General features: G+C 53.8%; 2 protein-coding genes across 4 annotated transcripts; one reads left to right on the forward strand and one right to left on the reverse strand.

The window, feature by feature from the left end:
* The first annotated feature begins 444 nt into the window (after positions 1-444).
* MAN2C1 (mannosidase alpha class 2C member 1) lies at positions 445-12144 on the forward strand. 3 transcript variants are annotated; one of them, XM_039856695.1, is made up of 26 exons: positions 445-1181; positions 1449-1574; positions 2006-2129; positions 3267-3337; positions 4384-4561; positions 4863-5052; positions 6207-6313; positions 6501-6611; positions 6978-7070; positions 7200-7316; positions 7541-7636; positions 7745-7890; positions 8250-8373; positions 8722-8843; positions 8967-9052; positions 9177-9332; positions 9523-9627; positions 9774-9906; positions 10132-10236; positions 10339-10495; positions 10585-10728; positions 11075-11184; positions 11280-11359; positions 11482-11630; positions 11711-11820; positions 11893-12144. In XM_039856695.1, exons 1-26 carry the CDS (start codon positions 1075-1077, stop codon positions 12026-12028), a joined length of 3183 nt encoding a protein of 1060 aa, XP_039712629.1. In that variant the 5' UTR covers positions 445-1074; the 3' UTR covers positions 12029-12144. The 3 variants fall into 3 exon arrangements, with proteins under 3 accessions (XP_039712629.1, XP_039712626.1, XP_039712627.1); XM_039856692.1 differs by having other exon boundaries at positions 9536-9627; positions 9812-9906; XM_039856693.1 differs by lacking the exon at positions 445-1181 and having other exon boundaries at positions 1449-1551; positions 9536-9627; positions 9812-9906.
* Positions 12145-12646: 502 nt separating this feature from the next.
* NEIL1 (nei like DNA glycosylase 1) lies at positions 12647-18640 on the reverse strand. Its single transcript, XM_039856699.1, has 10 exons — positions 18569-18640; positions 16984-17440; positions 14994-15113; positions 14837-14900; positions 14493-14592; positions 14039-14166; positions 13653-13680; positions 13412-13473; positions 13108-13270; positions 12647-12945 (listed from the first exon to the last, which is right to left on the reverse strand). The coding sequence occupies exons 1-10, from the start codon at positions 18603-18605 to the stop codon at positions 12875-12877; spliced, it is 1230 nt and encodes a 409-aa protein (XP_039712633.1). The 5' UTR covers positions 18606-18640; the 3' UTR covers positions 12647-12874.
* Between the last annotated feature and the right edge of the window lie 1875 nt (positions 18641-20515).

Raw genomic sequence — 20515 nt, forward strand, 5'->3', positions numbered from 1 at the left:
GCACCTACCTGCTTGCAGGTCAGGATAGGGTTTCAGGGCTAGTTCAGGAGAAAATCCCAACCCACCAGTGCAACCAAAAGGGGCAGGGAGTGGAGGGAGAGCTTCACCTATAGCCAGGGTTTTCACAAGCAGCATTTTTTCCCTCCTGACATCTGAGCTCTAAGCTCTGAACCCAGCCTGTATTATAGCAAGTTCTCTGGTCTAATTCATGTTTGGTAACCTGTACTCAGTCACCTTTCTGTGTGATTTGTATTTGAAATGTAAATTTGACTTGGTTGGTATTTCCATTAAAATATCAGGGCTAATGCTGTGTATATATTTTTCTTACTAATGATTTTATAAACAGACTCCCTGGCAATCCTAGGAGGAGGAAAAAAGCTGCCAATGGCCTAATAGGATAACATGAAAATGAAATTGGAGGTGTCTCTATAATGGCTTCTCTTCAGTCCTGTGTGGTGAAATACAGTATTATATTAGGATCTTCAATGCTATGGCTATAACATGCCCTCTCAAAATCTTTCCAGAATTTCTGGTGATGACCGACAGCCATATACATAAAATGGGTAGTAGAGGAAGCAGAGGTTGTTACTGGGGTGAGAGCCGCCTTTATTTAACACAATGTCCATTCCCCGGCTCTTTCCACGTTAAGCAGACAGATTTTCGAGATAGAACCAGCCAGAAGTTGGACTGGGACTGGAGGGCCAGGGGATACCTACTTGCTGCTGCCGAGGCTGGGTGATTGTGTCTGTAGTGCCTAATGATCTCCTGTCTGTCCCGGAATTTCGGAGAACCTAAGCGTTAAACTTATTTTATTTATGGATTTGCCCAGTGGTGGCCCACCGGCCTGGACGAAGTAAAGGAGAGCCCCGGAAGTGCCGCTTTCAGCTCTCAGCGCCCGGTTCAAAGTTCAGAACCGCCGAGCTTCCGAGAGCCGCGGTGTTGCGAGAACAGCGGCTGGAAGGCGCCTTCGGTTGCCGGAACCTTTGTTTCCAGGCTGCGGGGACTCACGGGCAGCACGCGGGGCCACACCGGTAGCACCCGAGGTCTTCCGGGGAGAAGACTGGGCGCGCGGCGATGGCGATGGCAGCGGCGCCGGTCCTGAAGAACTGGCGCACTACGCTAGAACGGGTGGAGAAATTCGTATCGCCGCTCTACTTTACTGACTGTAATCTCCGCGGCAGGTGTGGCCCCCTCAGGGCTCCGGCCGGCGTGTCCACGCGCCTCACCCTTCCTTGCCAGGGGGAAACCCAAGCTGCCGCCACCCGAGCTGAGGGACAAAGTGCCCGCCCGCCGCGGACATGGCAGGGACCGAGGGGAGGAGGCAGGGAGGCTGTGCTATGGGGCAGTCATCTCGGAGGTCGATCAAGGGATCGCGCGTCCCACCCAACAGTGGGTCCACAGCCGGAAAGCTGGCCTCGAGTGCGTGCTCACTGGTCCCTCCCGCCCAGGCTCTTCGGGGAAAGCTGTCCGGTGGCCGCGCTTTCCAGCTTCCTGACACCCGAAAGGCTTCCCTACCAGGAGGCAGTACAGCAGGACTTCCGCCCCGCGCAGGTCGGCGACAGCTTCGGACCCACGTGGGTAACGAACGCCCAGAGGGTGGGCGGGGCCAGCGGACCAAAGGGATCCCTCACTCCTGGCTGGCTCATCTCTAAGGGCCATACCTACATTGTTGGCCCTCTGCACTAGATAGCCATTTGAGGCAGAGCAGCACCCTCTGCTGGGAACAGTTCCCTGGTCCCTCAGATTTCATGGAAAGATTCATTTTCCCCTTTCTCCCAGTCGCCGGACACCCCTTAAGAAGGGCATTGGAGGACGGATCAGACCCTTGACTCCTCTGCCTCTTTTCCTCACCTTACTGGACACCCCATGGCTCCTTTCTTGTTGATCGAATCTGTATACCTTGTGATACAGATGCTTATGGAAAGTCTCAAGCCCCTACTGACCCTTAATTCAAGGAAGTACTATTTCAAAAGGGCAGGGCTCCATCTCAGTGGCTCTCTTGCAGATGGTGGACCTGTTGGTTCCGGGTGGAGCTGACCATCCCGGAGGCATGGGTGGGTCATGAAGTTCACCTTCGCTGGGAAAGTGATGGAGAAGGTCTGGTGTGGCGAGATGGGGAACCAGTCCAGGTAAGTTCTTACCCTAGGGACAGGCATGGCCACATATCAGCTCTGATGTCTGGAGAAGCCACAGCTGAGTGGCTCTGCCTGCAGGGTGTTATCTGTATTTTAGGACTGAGGAGGTTGCTGCTTGGGCCCCTTTGCAATGGGTCCCTCTCATACTGGGAAGTTAAATGGATGGCTTATGAGTGGCCATAATTAGTACTAAACCAAACCTGCCACTGATTGGCCACCTTCTTATTCTGGGCTGAAAGTAGTTACTAATCAAGTACAATATAAGTACAGCAAATCCATCTGGCTTTGCCGACCTCATCACTTTTTATTTTAGGTTTTTAATGAACTAGTTTTTATTACATTCTGTAATATATACTTATGGGGGGAAACTTTCACAGTTTTAGATAGTATAAGGTAAAAATTAAGTCCTTTTTTCTGAAGTAATGGATCTCTCCCTACTACCCTATCCCAATTCCCCAGATATAACCACTATTAAATATCTCATTTATTCATCCAACCATATCAGGTTTAATCTTTATAATCCTGTGTGGTGGGACTTTGTGCCGTTCACAGATTAAGAAACTGAGATATGTAGAGGTTAGTTCACTTGCTCAGTTCACACAGCTTCCATTCCAATTAGACTCTCAGTCTCAAAGTAGGACTGTTGTCCTACCTATATGGAAAGATACCAAAGCCGTCTGTTCCCTCCCACCCTCCCTCCCCCACCTCTCCATTGGCTCAGTAGTTGTCTCCTAAATGCCCTCTCTGGACCAGGCCTTATGCTAAGCACTGTGGATATAGCAAGGAATGAAGCAAACCTGTCCCTGACTTCATAGAGTTTCGTTTCTGATACTCATCAAGGAGTACAGAGGCCACCAGAAGCCACACTTAGGTCTCTTGACGACTGCCCAAGACCCTTCCCATAAGGCTAGGGGCTTTTTTGCTGATGCCATTTGGCGGTCATAGTGCTGGTTGCTATAGGGGTTGGAGCACCTGGTACCAGCTGTCCCCAGTTTATCAATCTTCGCCTTGCCTGGAAGAAAGAAACAAGAGCTGGGGACTGGGTGGAGGGGCCTGGCCTCCCTCAGCTTATACTTCACCTGAACTGTCCAAAAACCTCAGGCCTGGTCTCTTTTCCTCCACTCCCACCAGGGTTTGACCAAAGAGGGGGAGAAGACCAGCTATGTCCTGACTGACAGGCTAGAGGCAGGAGACCCCCGGAGGTGAGTGAGTCCCTGTGCCCTTGTTGACTAGGGCTGTGGGTGCAGGGACAACAGTGGGTGAGGAGGAGCTGAGGCCCAGAATGATCTTGGAAATGCATCTACCTCCAACATAACCATCTTCAAATCTCAAAATTTGTTTTTTTAAAAGCAGGATCTTCTTTTCTGGCTATATAAATAATGTTTGCCTTCTTGTAGTAAACAGAAAAGCACAAAGAAGTAAATACCTCCCATTATCTACCACCTAGAGATAACCATTATTCTCATCTCAGCATTCATCTCAGGAATTCTAGGCAATTTTTACTAGTTGAGGCTGTATTTCTTTGATATTTTGTATCCTGATTTTTCTTTCCATATTATAACATGGGCATTTTATGACACCATTAAAAATTATTTCTTAAACATTATGATCATATGTTATAATATTTATTGAACACTGTATGCCTGATGCCTCCAGACACTGGAACTGTGATGGTGAGTAAGGTAGTCCTCTGCAGCAAGGGGACTCATATATATATAATTATAAAACTGATGAGGACTCTGAGAAAAAACACTGGGAGCTCAATGCGAGAACTCTGTTCCAGATTTAGGAGAGGGGTGAGAAGAGTGTCAGGGAGGGCTTCCTAAGGAAGTTGTGTTTGCTCTCTGAAGACTGAGTAGAACAGCACCACAGCCCACTATGCTGCTCCAAAGAATGACCTGCCCCATTTTGGCTGATGAGTCTTTGTTCTGGGAGATACAAACATGTTTTTAATATGCAAATAGTGTTCCGAGACCAAGGCAGTGCTTTGTAAAGACAGCAGCACAATTTACAGTTCCAGACTGGGCTGCTTATTCTCACAGACTGTGGCAGAGCTCACCATCACAACGTGGGTTCAGGCTGCTACTTCTACTATGACCCCCTTGCGCGCACACACCTGATGTACTATGAGAACCTTTGAGTGGTGGATCCTGGAAGTGAATGTAGATGCCTCCTTGGTCCTCCTCCCCCAAACCCCCAGAGGTCTCTGCTAATCCCTTGGCCTGAGGCTGCCTCCCCACATTTGTAGCCTGACCCTCTATGTGGAAGTAGCCTGCAATGGGCTCCTAGGGGCCGGGAAGGGCACCATGATCGCAGCCCCTGACCCAGAGAAGATGTTCCAGGTGAGCCGGGCTGAGTTGGCCACCTTCCACCGGGATGTCTACAAGCTCTTGGTGGATCTGGAGCTACTGCTGGGCATAGCCAAGGTACTTGACACCCCCACCCCACCTGTTCACTCACTAGAACTCCAGGCAGGTTGTTTCTTGGGTCAGATAATTGGAAGTCTGGGAATGCAGAGTAGGGAGAGTGTTTCTGCCTGCCCAAGTGTTGAGAGGATTTCTCTGTAAAGGCGGGGGGCAAGACAGTACTGAGCAGGGGTACCAGCAGGGGCAAACAGCTGGAGGTAGGGAAGAGCTCTGCTGAGAACCCCTGGGAGATCAGCCAGGGCCTAGTTCTGGAGACTCTGCTTGCTAGAGATGGGGATTAAGGGGCAGAACCCTGCTGCAGGGCCTCGGGGAGGACAACCAGCGCAGCTTCCAGGCCCTGTATACAGCCAACCAGATGGTGAACGTGTGTGACCCTGCCCAGCCTGAGACCTTTCCGATGGCCCAGGATCTGGCCTCCAGGTTCTTTGGCCAACGTGGAGGTGAAAGCCAACATACTATCCATGCCATGGGGCACTGCCACATTGATACAGGTAGCGGGGCAGCTGGTCGGGTTGGCTGGGGGAGGCAGGAGTGCCCCTGAAGCTCTGGCTGTGCCCTGGAAGCCGTGTATGATCCTCAGCACATTCTCACCCCTCTTGGGCCTCACTTTTCTCCATCTGTAAAATGGGGCAAGGGGACTGGACTGTGGGATTTGCTAGGTGTGGCTTTATTTATTCTTTTATCAAAATCTGATGCCTCATGTGACCCCATGCTAAATACTGGGGGATAGGATTATAGAGACTGATGATCACAAAATATGCAGACACATTTGCTGCCATCATGGAGGGAAGTATGGGGGCCTGGAGAGCCCAGAAGAGGCACTTAACGTAGTTGGGTTGGGGGTATTCAAGAGAGGCGTTAGGGAGGAAGTGACTGAACTGAGTGAGAATTAGTAAGAGTTCGACAAGGTGCCCAAGTCGGAGAGGAGTGATGTGGAAGTAATTGAGATGGGGGCTCAAGCGCTGGAGAAGGTTTCCTGGGGAGGATCAAGGGTTCAGTTTTGAACCTAATGAGTTTGCAGTGTGTGAGGCTTATGGGAAATCCACATTTTTAACAAGCTCCCCAAGGTATTGAATCTGATACAACTAAAGTTTCTGGACCACAGAGCAAAGGCTTTCTCTGCTATGGCAAGGCAAGGTGTGGGGTGGCAGGTGGGGTCTCTGGGTTCATAAGGAAGGAACTGAGGCCTAGCGGTCAGGAGAAGTTGTAGTACTTCATGCAGGCTGACCAGGCAAGGTCCATCTTGGGAAGCTGTGTCCTCTGTCCTGGAATATCCATCAGTATGTGTTAGGGAAAGGGTTAACCCCTGCTGCTTATAGGATCCTCTCTGGGGTGCCTAAACGTCAGGGAGAGGCTATTCCAGTGCACAGGGCCTCCATTTCCTGACCTGTAAAATTGACCTGGTGGCCTCCTTTCCGCAACCCCTACTCCTGCCTTACAGGAGTGGTTTGAAGTGACAGTTCAGGAGGGATGCCACTGGGCTGCAAAAGAAAAGAGGCCTGGGATGAGAGGAGGGCTGGGATGACCCCAGAGGCCCAGGCTGGGCCTAGTTGGCATATAGAGGGACAGGGTTGAAGCTGGAGATCTGTGTGGGGTTGGAGGCCTTTCCATTCTTCATTCACCCTCCATGCCTCTCCCCGCCTAGCCTGGCTCTGGCCCTTCAAGGAGACCGTGCGGAAATGTGCCCGGAGCTGGGTTACAGCTGTGCAGCTCATGGAGCGGAACCCTGAGTTCATCTTTGCCTGCTCCCAGGTCAGAGAGACAGCCATGTTGGGGGTACCAGGAGCCCCATAGGTCCAAGAGCAAGGTTCTGAGGGCTTTCCTGGCCTGGGGGGCAGCGCTCTTCCCCACCCTCAGCTGGCCACTGGGCCCTAGATATTCAACCTTGGGTGGGGTCCTTGTCACTCCTGGTGCAGCTCCTGCCCCATCTGCCTCACAGGCACAGCAACTTCAGTGGGTGAAGAACCACTATCCTGGCCTTCATGCCCGGCTCCAGGAGTTCGCCTGCCGTGGGCAGTTTGTGCCTGTGGGGGGCACCTGGGTGGAGATGGTAAGCACAGTCTGCACATCCTCAGCCCCAGGCCACTGTCATGGGCTTCCTTCCTTGGCTTTGTGACTTTCTGCAGGCTCTTTACACCCTTCTGTGGCAGCACTTATTAGTCCCTGGAATTCCAAGTCCTGGAACTCCAAGGGGGAGGAGGGTCTCAAGTACTGTGACGGGCTGTCTGCATGACCCAGCTTCCTCTGGCAGATAGACAGTTGGACCTGATATCTGAAGGTGGACACTTCCTGGGTGATGGCTGTAACCCCTGGGTCAGAGCCCTGGCTTCTCCTGATGGGGCGCGGTTGGCCTGAGCTGTTGCCTATTCCCCATCTGGAACTGACCTTGGCTGTCTCCCTCTTCCCTCACTGCCAGGATGGGAACCTTCCCAGTGGAGAGGCCATGGTGAGGCAGTTCCTGCAGGGCCAGAACTTCTTCCTGCAGGAGTTTGGGAAGATGTGCTCCCAGGTAGGCTAGGAGCTGCTGTGCTTGCGGACAGATAGGGCTAGAGCTTGACCTTGAGTGATCAGGGGCTGAGACTGGGGCTGCTCCACCAAGAGCTCCGGTTCCTGTGCCCCAAAAGCCCTTTTCCTATAGTTCTGGCTGCCAGATACATTTGGCTACTCAGCACAGCTCCCCCAGATCATGCGCAGCTGTGGCATCACGCACTTCCTGACCCAAAAACTGAGCTGGAATTTGGTGAACTCTTTCCCGGTGAGCAAACCCCAGGGGATCATGTTAGAGTGGGCCTGAGTCCCACCTGACCCGTTCATCTCTCCCCATGCTTATTCAGGAGTCCTGAACAAACCACCCAACCCCTACCCAGAGAGGGCTTGCCTCCTCCAGGGTCACACAACGGGCAGGGCAGGTCTGGAAGGCCTGGCTCTGCCTCAACCCTGATGTTGGCCTTTCCTCTACCTCTGTATCCCTGCCTGAAGCACCATACCTTTTTCTGGGAGGGGCTGGATGGCTCGCGTGTGCTGGTCCACTTCCCACCCGGTGACTCATATGGGATGGAGGGCAGTGTGGAGGAGGTGAGAGAGTACATAGTGGCCGAGGTGTGGGGCGAGGGAGGGAAGGCTGGAGAGGGCTGAGTGTTCTGTCCTGGGCTGACCCATGCTGACATACCCCTGCTTGTCTAGGTGCTGAAGACCGTGACCAAAAACCGGGACAAAGGACGGACCAACCACAGTGCCTTCCTCTTTGGCTTTGGGGATGGGGGCGGTGGCCCCACTCAGACCATGGTGGACCGCTTGACACGGCTGTGCAATACAGATGGGCTGCCCAGGTCAGGCATGTCCTGCCTGTAGCCTTCACCGAACTGCTCACCCAGCCCTGTCCACAGCCCTTGCCTTGAACCCTCCTTTCTGCTTAAACATTTGGCCCTACCCCTCCACTGGGCCTGTCCTGTTCCAATCCTGGACCATAGGCTTCTCCCAACTTCCACCTTAGGGGTAGAGTGGGGGAAAAGCTAAGAGTGGGAAAGGGCTTAAACTCACCAGAGAGAGACCTCTCCTGGAGTGTCCAGAACCGGCTTTATTTGGACAGGGAGCATTCTGGGTGGGGGCAGCTCCTTTCTTTAAGGTCTGGATCTCTTGTGTACTCTGGTATGGAGGAAGGGTGAGCCAGGCTTGCGGTCTTCCTCAGGGTGCAGCTGTCTTCTCCGGCACGACTCTTCTCAGCTCTGGAGAGTGACTCGGGGCAGCTGTGCACATGGGTCGGGGAGCTCTTCCTGGAGCTGCATAATGGCACCTATACCACCCACGCCCAGGTCAGGAGCTGGCCACTCAACTGAGCAGGGAAAGTGTATCCTTGATCTATAAAGGGTCAGGGAAGGAAGCAGGAGACAGAGCTACCCAGATCTGAGGGGTGGGCGGTGGGGGGAGACTTGTGTTCCAAGGAGGAGCTGAGAGGAGAGAAGTATAAGAGCTGGGTAGGTCAGGAGCCTAAAGGAGGCTTGGACTGAGGGAGGAAGACATTTGGGACACATCACCCACAAAAGGCTTTATCCAGGAGACCTTAGGGATCCTTCAAGGGTTCTGAGCCAGAGAAGGCTTTGGAAGGTATCCTGGGATGCTTGAACAGATTCTGATACTCCCTCCCACTGGCCTGGGCTCAGATCAAGAAGGGGAACCGGGAATGTGAGCGCATCCTGCACGACGTGGAGCTGCTCAGCAGCCTGGCTCTGGCCCGCAGTGCCCAGTTCCTATACCCAGCAACCCAGCTGCAGGATCTTTGGAGGTCAGCCTGGCTCTGCCCTCTGCCACCCACCTGACCTTACCCCAGATACCTCTGTGGCTTAATCCCCTCCCAGCTTAAGCACACCCTCCCATCCTTCCCCATCTCTGCCCTTGGCTCCTGCAGGCTCCTGCTCCTGAACCAGTTCCATGACGTAGTGACTGGAAGCTGCATTCAGCTGGTGGCAGAGGAAGCCATGTGCCACTACGAAGGTTAGGCTGACAATATTCGCACTGTTCTCTCTAACACCCAGGGCTGAACCCAGAGTATCCCCAGTGGGATACTTGGGTCATCTCAGACCCATTGCCCACCTGTGACCAACCAGTCTCTCCTCAGACATCCGTTCCCATGGCAACACACTGCTCAGCGCTGCAGCCGCAGCCCTGTGTGCTGGGGAGCCAGGTCCTGAGGGCCTCCTCATTGTCAACACGCTACCCTGGAAGCGCACTGAAGTATTGGCCCTGCCTAGGTCTGGTGGAGCCCACAGCCTAGGTATGAGCTGGGGAGAGGGGCTGCTACTGCTGCAAGAGGGCTCAAGGCTAGATTGAGAGTCCAGGAATCCCTGGGAATCTCTGCCCTGGGGTGCCCCAGGCTGGAGAGTAGCAGTAGTAGTAGTATCCATCCCCGCCCCCTCACCCCAAAGCAAGGCTCCTAGAAGTCATGAGGCTACACTGATGTTCAGGCCTCATCCCCAGCACTGGTGACAGTTCCCAGCATGGGCTATGCTCCTGCCCCCACCTCACTGCAGCCCCTGCTGCCCCAGCAGCCTGTGTTTGTCGTGCAAGAGGTGAGTGCTGACACACCTAGGTTGGGCCGGGGCTGTCCTGGGCCATCCTTTACAACATGGGGTTCCTGAGCTCCCCAGTCTGGAGCAAGTGGTGAGGCGGGGCTGGGACTGGGGTTGGGGTTGGAGGGGCTATTGGTCGTGGGAAGCCCCTGCCGACTCAGTTTCAAGGCTCCCTCCTGCCAAGACTGATGGTTCTGTGACTCTGGACAACGGCATCATCCGAGTGAGGCTGGACCCGACAGGCCGCCTGACATCCCTGGTGCTGGTGGCCTCTGGCAGGTGCCAACCCCTCACTGCCCTCTTCCATTGTCTGGCAGGTGGTTCCCAGACCCCTGGCCACAGCACTGCCCACAGCAGTCCACCATTGGCTCTAGTCTAGAACCCACTCATGGAGCAGGGCAGGCTGGACTAGGAGACCCCTGTCCCCTGGACCTACTCACCCTGCCTACACCCCACCTCAAGCAGCTGGAGAGACCAAGGTCATACAGTTTCATCTCCTTCCAGGGAGACCATTGCTGAGGGTGCTGTGGGGAACCAGTTTGTGCTGTTCGACGATGTTCCCCTATATTGGGATGCTTGGGACGTAATGGACTACCACCTGGAGACACGGTGTGGGCAGAACTTGGGGTGGTAGTGGTAGGCATATAGGTCTATTGCTCCCCACCCCCAATTAGCTGACCCTGGCTTAGCTCCTCCCACCCCTATCCACAGGAAGCCAGTGCTGGGACAGGCAGGGACCCTGGCAGTGGGCACTGAGGGTGGTGTGCGGGGCAGTGCCTGGTTCCTGCTGCAGATCAGCCCCAACAGTCGGCTCAGCCAGGAAGTTGTACTGGATGTTGGCTGCCCCTATGTCCGCTTCCACACTGAGGTAGTGGGGACAGGGTGGCTGGTAAAGACGGGCCAGCCCCAGGCCTGTGTGTGTCTGTCCCTCCCCTCACCCTTTTACTACCACCCCAGGTGCACTGGCACGAGGCCCACAAGTTCCTGAAGGTGGAGTTCCCTGCCCGTGTGCGGAGCCCCCAGGCCACCTATGAGATCCAGTTTGGGCACCTGCAGAGGCCCACCCACTGCAACACCTCTTGGGACTGGGCTCGATTTGAGGTCTGACATGGGTAGGGTAGGGGGTTTGGATCCACCCAGGCTGAGACTAGTTGTGTAGAATGGGGTGAGGAGGAAGAGGAATAATATTTGCTAGTTCCGAAAGTGTGCCAGTCATTGTGCTAAATGCTTTATGTTTAGTTTGAAACTTGTGCCCATTTGGTGGGGTAAGAACTCTTCTTACCATTGCACTAATGAGGCACCGAGGCTTAGACAGTTTGGGTGGTGTGTACAGGGCCTCTTATTTTGGAATTCAGTCCTAGGGTCCTAGGGCTTGCCCTCACTCTAGTGAAAGGAGCTCAGGAGCACAAGGAAGAGGGGATACCAAGTGGGCCTCATTTGCCTCCAGGTGTGGGCTCACCGCTGGATGGATCTGTCAGAGCACGGCTTTGGGCTGGCCTTGCTCAATGACTGCAAGTACGGCGCGTCAGTGCGAGGCAATGTCCTCAGCCTTTCTCTGTGAGTAGGGTGCCTGCCAGGTCTGGGGGCTGGCATGGGGACTCAGGTCTTTCCTAGCCAGAACTCCAGCCCAGCCCATTCTTCCTGCTCGCCAGCTTGCGGGCACCTAAGGCTCCCGACGCCACTGCTGACATGGGGCGCCACGAGTTCACCTACGCGCTGATGCCGCACAAGGGTGAGTGCTGCCGCGCCCCTTCACTGCCCTTTTCTGAGCCTCGGTTTCTCCCGTGGTCAGTGGAGAAACAGCAGCCCAGTACCCCTACCCCCATTTCTACCACGTGTTCCTTTCTGGCCCAGGCTCCCTCCAGGACGCTGGCGTTATCCGTGCAGCCTACAGCCTCAATTTTCCACTGTTGGTGCTGCCCGCTCCGGGCCCGGCGCCGGCTGCTGCCTGGAGCGCCTTCTCAGTGTCCTCGCCTGCAGTTGTGCTGGAGACCGTCAAGCAGGCAAGGGGCGGGATGGGGCGGAGTCCAGGCTGGTTTGTCCTCGGTCCCGCCCACCACCCACCGCCTACCTCCTTCTGCAGGCGGAGACTAGTCCCCAGGGCCGCACACTGGTCCTCAGGCTGTATGAGGCCCACGGCAGCCATGTGGACTGCTGGCTGCACACATCGCTACCAGTTCAGGAGGCTGTCCTGTGAGTGGGGTGTGGGGTGGGAGGTGGGAGTCCTGCCCTCGCAGGGTCCTCATGGCCCCTCCTGTTCTCCAGCTGCGACCTCTTGGAACAGCGTGATCCTGCTGGCCACCTGCCCCTTAGGGATGCCCGCTTGAAGCTCACCTTTTCTCCCTTCCAAGTGCGGTCCCTGTTGCTCGTGCTGCAGCCCCCACCGAACTTGAGTCCCTGAGAGTGGGGTTTGTTTGTGGAAGGCTTTGGGGGCTCCTAGTTTCTGCCTCCCCAGCCTGAAGCAAGGATGAGTCGCCTCCTGAACAATAAATCCTTGGCTCGGGAATCCTGCTGGTAGCCCATGTGCTCTCCCTTTTCGGCCCATCCTCTTTTCACAGGCATTTGGGGGCAGGGACAAAATCTAAGGTAATCTGTGTGTGCAGGGTCTGGGTTACAGCCCCTGTTAGAGTGGGCATACCGATTATCACAAGTTGACTAAGAGAGCATGAGATAAGCTCCTCCCCTGTGTGTGTGTGGTGGGGGAGGGAGTGGCTGCGTATGTTCCTGCTGGCCCCCACTGGGAGGGGAACACTGACTAGTCAGGGCCAGGCTAAGGAGCAACCATAGGCCCTGATGGAATCCTAGACTGGAGGAGCTATGGAGCCTGGGCTGCCTGGGGCTGGGGTCTCTGCTCTACCTCTGAGGGGCTGTCTCTGCAGAGGCAGACTGTCCTCTGAGAGCCAGGGCCTTAAGGACTGGGATAGGGCTCAGTTTGCCTTGCTGAGGAGGTAGCCCTCCTGTCCTCAGGGCCAGGCAACAGGCCTCCCTAACTTGGACATCCCAGACCTGCAGCCAGCCCAAGAAGTTCATCAATTTATGAAAAAAAATAATAAAACAGCATCTTTTACATGGGCTTAAAAATTGGGGAAGGTAGAGTAAAATTAAAAACATAGTTGTGTAGGTAACAGCAATAGGGCCATAGGCATCCAATCTCCTCAACTACTTCCTGCTTCTAGGAAGCCACACACAGGCCCCCAGATCCAGGGCAAGGCAGCAGGAAGGGGTAGATGCAAGTAAGGAGATCCTATTAAGAGGCGGAGGTCCCCTCAGTCTCCAAAGATGAGGTGTCAGCCTTGATCCTTTGGGGTCTGCAGAAGCCTGGAGGGAGGACAGGTGAAGTGGCAGCTCATACCCCAGGCTGAGGACTGCCCCTACAGCCTCCCTTCCTTCCTCCCTCCTCTGTCCACACTACCATCCTTTCCTCCTGGAGAGCACCTTTTAGTGGTACCCCAGAGGAGGAGGAGGAGGAGGAAGGCCCACCTGAAGCTTGTCGCCCCCTCCTTTTCCCTTTTTCAGTGACTGGGGATACTCCTGGGTCCTGTTGGAGGCTGGTCCTCTTGGGCTGCTGGGCTGTAGTTTGCTCAGGAAGGCCTCTCCGTGCCCTTCGTGTCTTGGAAGGGGCCTTGCTAGGGGGTGGAGGGTTCTGGGTGGAGAAGACACAGATTCCTTAGGGACTCAGAAAGCAGTTCAGAGGAATAGAAGGCAGCTGCCCCAAAGCCTAGCCTGGGAGGTGTGGCCAGGGCAGCAGAAAATACAGGAAGGAGTTAGGAGCAGGGAGCCATACCTCCATTTTGTCCTCAGGACTCTGCTGTGCTCCCTTGGATTTCTTTTTGTGGGGCCTGCCCCCTGCAGGACAGTGATGCTAGGGTTACAAGGTCCTATAGCCTCAGGCCCTTTCTCCAAACTCCCACTCTCCCATTCTGGGATGACACCCAGGATTGGAGTGGGGACTGGAGACTGCTGCAGCCCTTGTAGGCAACTCATCCTTTCTGCTTTCTTTGCTTACTATATTATAAGTAGCTTACCTTTGGGTGCCAGAGGTCCAGGATCCCCCTAAAATGGAATGGGGAGAATTCAAAAATCTGCCAGGTTGGGGCAGGGATTTTTCCGTGGAGAGGCAGGGCTCACGTTTGTCCTTCTAGATCAGTATAACTCCTCTCCTAGGAAGCCTCTTTGACCCTCCCTGCCAGGTCAAAACCAACATCAAGGCCACCCTGACATGGGCTGTTCCACTAGCTGGGACCCTGGGACTCATAGGATGGGAGGGGCATAACATAGGGAAGGCTTAGACTCTCAGGGACAAGGTGATCCTTGGGAGCATGAACAGAGACCCCAGTCCTGCCTGGCTCTGACCCCAAGTCTTCCCACCACACCTGTTTCTGTTTGCCTGTGTAAGCATTAGGGCCCAAACCTGGAACCAGATGGTGCGGCCGTGCCGGTCCCGAAGAGAGCTCATGCCTGCCATGCCATAGCACTGCAGCCAGGCTCGAAAGGCCGCATAGTCCTCCTCTCCACTCTCCTGCCCATAGCCCTTGCCCCCTGTGGACAGAAACCAGGCAGAGGTCAGAGGTCAGACTCAGGCTGTCAGGAGGGGGAGCCTGATGAATCAGAGGCCTGTGTCTTCCCAACTCTGGGCTATGGCTTGCCCATCCTGGAATGGGGTTAAGAATCCTTGCCTTGCCTATCTCATGGGAAGTTTGGAGGACAGAGACACCTAACAATTGAGGAGGCATAGTCCATTTAGTAACAACTAGGTCTACAAACTTCCATTCCCCAGGCAAGGAACGAGGCCCAGAGAGCAGGAGCAACTGTCCCACGGTTACACAATATGCTGAAGTTGGCCATCTTTGCCTCTTGGGCCTCACCCAGTTGGACCACTTCCTTGGGCACTGAGTGGCACAGCTCCAGTAGGTCCGGGTTCTGCAGCTTGGCCCTGATCTTCTGGCTGAGGGTCAGCTCTGGGCTCTGGAGAAGGGACGCAGGCAGGGCCACTCAGAAGGCAGCTGAACCCCCAAGGAGCAGATCCTGAGTTTATCAGGACTGGAGAGATGGTTATCCGCACCACCCCCATCCCTTAATACATTATAGAGCAGAGGAAAAAGGCCCAAAGCCCAGAAAGGACTTGAGTTACACTGGAGACACCTGACCCAGCCCCATACCCTTTGTTGGTCCTCACTAATAGGTGCATGCTGCCTCCCTGCATCCTCACCGGCCTACGCTGCTGCAGCGCCTCCAGAACCGTGCGGGCCTTCTCGAAGGGGGGTATCTTCAGCCTACAGTGGGGTGGAGAGAGCCATGCTAAGCAATGTGGAATGTGGACACACCCAGTCCACCCTCGCCCTTTTGCCCATGGCCTGCCTGCTGACCGGTACAGAATCTCTGCCCGCAGATAGTTGCCAATGCCATTGAAGAATCTCTGGTCCAAGAGGGCCTCACAGATGGGCCGATCAAAGGCCTTGTCCACTAGGTTTCGTAACACATTCTCCCTGGAGGGATACAGTCTGGGCACATGAGAGCCATTCTGCCCTCCCATCCCCTCACCTCACCATGGGCTTGGGGAGAGGAGCTAGGAGAACCTGTTCCTGGTGCAAGCGGAAGAAAATTGAGAGTCCCAGTTCCCCTTTTCCCAGCCTCAGTGCTATTGGCAAGAGAACCTCAGTTTTCCTATCTGTTAAATGGGAACAACAACATGGGATTTTAAGTCATTACGAAAGGTAAAAATTTCCGATCCAAAGTGACGGGTCCATGGGAACACACATGAGTCTATCTGTTGTGTGTATACCACCAGAGTACCTCAGACTCCAGGCATTTTTGAGAGCAAAGTGAACACAAGACCTCAGGAGTGCCTGTAGTCTGGAGCTCCCTGACCCGGGCTTCTGGGTAGTTAGACAGGAGTTGACATTGGTGGACTCAATTCTTCTCAAGACCTGAAGATTTCAAGGAGGCTGGTACTATCTCTGCAGCGGGTGTGTGGGGACAAGTCCTGGCAAATGAGGGCCCTAGCAGCTCCCATCCCACTTACAAGGCCATGAGTCTCTCTTCACCACATGAAGAACAAATGCATCTTTTTTTATGGAAGAGGGTCATGTCAAGACTGATGGGCCTGAGGAGCACATGAAATAGGGGACCTGAAGGGAGTTTTGAGATAAAAGAATGGAAGCTTAGCCTGGTTGGCCAGCTCCCTGAGAGTTGCAAATCCCCATAGGCTCCTCGGCTAAAGGACTAAGAAAACCAAAATGCTCATCATGTGAGAGAAACTTAAGAGCTGGTTGGCAAAGAGTCAACTTCTGGCATGACTCCCCAGGAGAGGTGATATTTTCCTGGGGGCGGGCGCACTTGGGGTCATGCCTAGGAAGGCCAGGAGTCAACTGCCTTCTGTGGCACCAGAGACACCCTGACCCACCCCAATAGGCAGCCAAGTCTCCTAAAGTGGGCTGTCCTTAAGGAAGGGAGGATCTGCCAGATCTGTTCCAGGCCTTTGTGTGTTGAGATTATGTCAGTTTGAATGCTTTCCCTCTACAGCTTTGTATGTCTGGCTCTCAGGCAGGCCTCAGCTCAAATGTCACCTCCTAGAGTGGCCTTTCCTAATGCCCCTCTACATCCTGGCCAAAAATCATTCTCTCCTTTCTGGATTTTTCTTCAGGCATGTGTCTATTTGAATTTATCTAGTTTGTTTCCTTGTTCTCCCTGCCCTGCCTGAACTTCAGCTCTGGTAGCAGAGACCACATCCATCTTGATCACTGCTGTATCGCCAGCACCTAGAACAGAGCCTGGCGTGAAGCAGGGTTCATACACATTTCCTCTTTAAAGGAAGGGAAGCGGCTGACACTGCCATCTTACGTGACCTGCATCACATCCCAGGTAGGGCTGTTACCTCTCCCACAGGCAGGAGACAGTCACAGAGGAGACCACAGGACACAGACCATTGAGTAGGCAGAATGTAGGAGACCACAAAACCTGATTCAGAAACCATGTCAGCCAGTCCCCTCCCCACTGCCTTGAAACTTCCTTCCCACTCAGCCTCCCTTTCATGTTAAAGTCCTCTACCTTTCTTCTTAGCCTCCTAAGGGCACCAAGAAGCAGTGTGGGGTGCTGATCCAATCTCAGCTCTGACACTAACTGGCCATGTGCTCAGGGCATGCCTACCCATCTATCCACATTTTGCCCCCAAATCCTACTACATCAGTTTTGGGTTTCCACATCCATTAGCTTGGAGCTGTCCCCAGGGAAGTACACTGTCCTAGTCTACAGAGGAAGGGACTAAGGCTCAGAAGGGGCTGGGATTGGCCAATAAGGCACTAATAGAGTCAGACCTAGAACCTAGGGCTATGTTCATTACACCTGGTGCTGACCTACCTGAACTGTTCGTACTCCAGCAAGACACATGGCCCACGCCCTGGCTGCCACTTTCCTCCAAGCTCCCAGTGGCCGAAGCGGCGGATGTCCACAAAGCAGAGGGCAAGTCCGGGGCTAGGTGGAGCTGTGTAAAAGCGCAGATGAGCATGGGGTGGCAGTGCATCACTGGGAGCTAGCTGGAAGGAGCCGGACATGCCAAAGCGGAAGACAAGAGCCAGTGGCTCCCGTAGGGGCTGGGCCCCAGGCAGGGGGCTCAGTGTCAGGCGCAGCTCCTTGCCACGGGCTAAGGCTGAGATGTGGTAGGCACTGCTCTCAAAGGGCACCTCAGGGTTGCGGCTGATGGGTGACTTTTCCACACACCCACTAAACACCAGATCCCTGCATGCCTCGTTCACAAAGTGGCTGGCAAGATGCAGCTCAGGTCCCTCAGGCATTCTGTGTGAGGAGTGGCCAGGCCCTGTTGGGGGAGGAAAACAGAAAATTGGGCCAGGTGTGCACTTTGTGAGGTAGGAATTATCACCCACATTTTACAGAGGAAGACCTCGAGGATCATAGGGGACCATGGGCAGCTGGGATTGGCAGGAAACTCAGCTGGCCTGAAAAGGGTGGGAAAGCCCAGGGCACTGAGAGCTCAGGCTAGGAAAGGGTGACTGACTTCCTCATTAACACCTTCCATGGGCTTCCATATTGTTGCTGCTTTTAGAATAAAGTCCAGATCCTTCCAGGGCCTACACTGTCATCTTATTTCCTCCCAGGCTCCCCCTCACTCATGTGCCCCAAGCACACTGCTCTTCCCACCCTCATGCCTATGCCCCTGCTGCCCCCTCAGTCTGGGAACACTTGAGCCACCTTCCCTGACCATCTTTCCTAGGTAGCATGCCCGCCTCCCTCCACCCTGGCCCCCGACACACGTTTTTTTTTTCCTTTTCAGATTTGGCACTCCCAAATCTGAAATTGTCTTATTGTCTGTTATCTGCCTCTACCTCCACTCTCACCCCAGTGGAAGCTCAGCTTGGTCATCACCCCACAGAAACAACTTCATCTGTTGCTACAACCACTGAGGGGATGAGCCTGACCCGGCCTGGGAGTTGGGAGCTGGGAAAACTAACACAAAGAGGCTCAGCTGGCAGTGAGGCCGAGTCAGGGCTGGAACGAGGACAAGAGGAGGGGACGCAAGTGTCTCCAGGCATGTCAGCGCTGCAGCCAGGTCCCCGCGGCTGCAAGGGAGACCAGAGGCTCCAGGAGAGTCTCCACGAGCTCCAGGCCAAGGTCCAGGCCAGATGAAGCCACACCCAGTCACCGCTCAGGTAGGAGGGGAACCCATTCCACCTCTCCCTAACCCTGCCCTCTTGGAGCGGTTGAAGAGCTTGCCGCTTCCCTCTCCCACCCCGGAAGCGGCGGGATCAAAGGCGCAGGTGTGGTGACAGAAGGGGAGTTTATCCGGAACAGACACCTTTCCCCTCCCCCAACACCGTTCTGCGGGAAAAGGTGACGGTCCAGATTTCTAATTCCGCGAGGGGCGGGCGCTCTGTGGCTGGCTCCCCCAACCCTCACCACTCACCCCCGCTGCCTGTCCCTCACACACCCTGACTCCCTTCCTCTCCAAGGCTAGCAAATCTCATCCTCCCCTCAGCTCTGCGGTACACACTCCCAGTGCCGTGCCCCGCCCCGGGGTACCTGCTCCCTGCGCCCGCCAAACTTCAGCCACTTAGGAGTTACTGTCGCGGGCGGAGCCACGCCGAAGAGCACACTGGGAGCTGCAGTCACTACTCTAGTTTCCGCTGGGAAGTGTAGTTCCTCAGGCAGGAGCAGAGGCCTTCAGGGTGGGGTCCCCGAGCTGGAGGTTCTGGGGTGTAGGAAAGGCTTTGGGGCAGTCAGCTGGCTAGGAGATGGCGCCAGCGGGAAATGGGGTCAAGTCCGCGGTCCCGCTTCGCAACTGTCTCGATGGCTGGGGAAGTCACCAGGGTAGTGACACGGTCGGCACTCCAAGCACGAAACAGCAGGCACATTTCAATGCAGAGTTACCTGCAGATGTACGCAGAGAGCGCGCAGGTGCGCGGTAAACGCAGGCCCTGGGGACCCTGTGATGGCCCTAAATATCAACGCACAGACATAACATAAACAAACATCATCACCACCTGCGCGTGGGAAGTGCAGCCAAGCAACAAAAAACAGGGGCCCTAGAAGCAGAACCCACATCAGATGGTTCTGTGGGGGAGGGTCTCTCTGCAGTGAAATCTAGGCTGATACCGCAGAAGAGTGGGGACAACACAACATGCCAGGTGGAAAAGAAGGCCAGTGCAAATGCCTGAAGGAAGGAAAGCAATTGGCCCATTCAAAGAAGGCCTGTGTAGCTGGGAGAATGCTGGGAGGTGAGAACAGACACACAAGAAAAGTCAAGTCAGGTCAGGCCTCAGTCCTCTCTAAGGAGTTTGCATTTCATCCTGTGTTCCTGCCCCAGACCCATGGACTGCCCCCTTCATATTAGGATTTCTGCTTCCTCCCCTTTCATCTATTAATTATTTCTAAAGACGTATTTTAAAGTAAATTAGACAAATATGACACTTCATCCCTTACACTTCAGCATGCATCTCTAAAAAGCAACTTTCTGCACCACAATACCTTTATCGTCCTTAGTGAAGTCAACAATAAATTAATATCATCTAACACAGTGCACATTCGAATTTCCCTAACCGTCCCCAAAATGTCTTTTATTGCTGTTTGTTCAAGGCAGAGTCTGTTTCCTCAGATGTTAACTTGTTTCTCTTAGTTTTTTCTGCACACTGGGAATCAGATCTAAAGGCTTGGCTACATGTATTCAAGGATACTTCCTAGATGCTGCTCTGTCCTGCATATTGCATCACATTAGAAGGGACCCAATATCTAATTATCTCACTTTAGCGAGGCTGAATCTGATCATGGGTTAGGCTGTGAAAGCCAGACTTCCGCTTTGTAAAGGTATATTTGAAAAATTCTGACCCCTAAATAATCTATGGGGTGATTTGTTTTGTTGGTCTCTTTTTGTTTAAATTATGATATAATTTACAGAGTAAAATGCACACTTTTTAGGATGTGAGTTTTGACAAATACATACACTCATGGAACTATCACCACAACCAAGAGATAACATATTTCCATCACCCCCTAAAGTTTGCCCATACACCTTTGTAATCCACCCAACCTCCTGACAACCCCTGATCTGTTTTCTGTCTCTCTAGTTTTTGCCTTCTCCATATTATCATATAAATGGAATCCTTAATATGTAGCCTTTTGAGTGTTTTTTTTTAAATTATGTTTCAAACATAGTTGACATACATTGATGTGGTTCTTTCTCTTAGCATAATGCATTTGCGATCCATCCAAGTTGTTATGCTTATCAGCTCATTCTTTTTTATTGCTGAGTAGTATTCCACTGTGTGGATGTACCAGGGTGTTTATCCACTTACTACTGGCTGAGAGGCATTGAGTTATGTGAGGTGATTGTCTAGCACCACACAAATAGCCAGTTTCACATCCATCCACCTTTCACCTC

The sequence above is a fragment of the Pteropus medius genome, unplaced genomic scaffold (assembly GCF_902729225.1).
Source record: "Pteropus medius unplaced genomic scaffold, Ma_sr-lr_union100, whole genome shotgun sequence".
NCBI lineage: Eukaryota > Metazoa > Chordata > Mammalia > Chiroptera > Pteropodidae > Pteropus > Pteropus medius.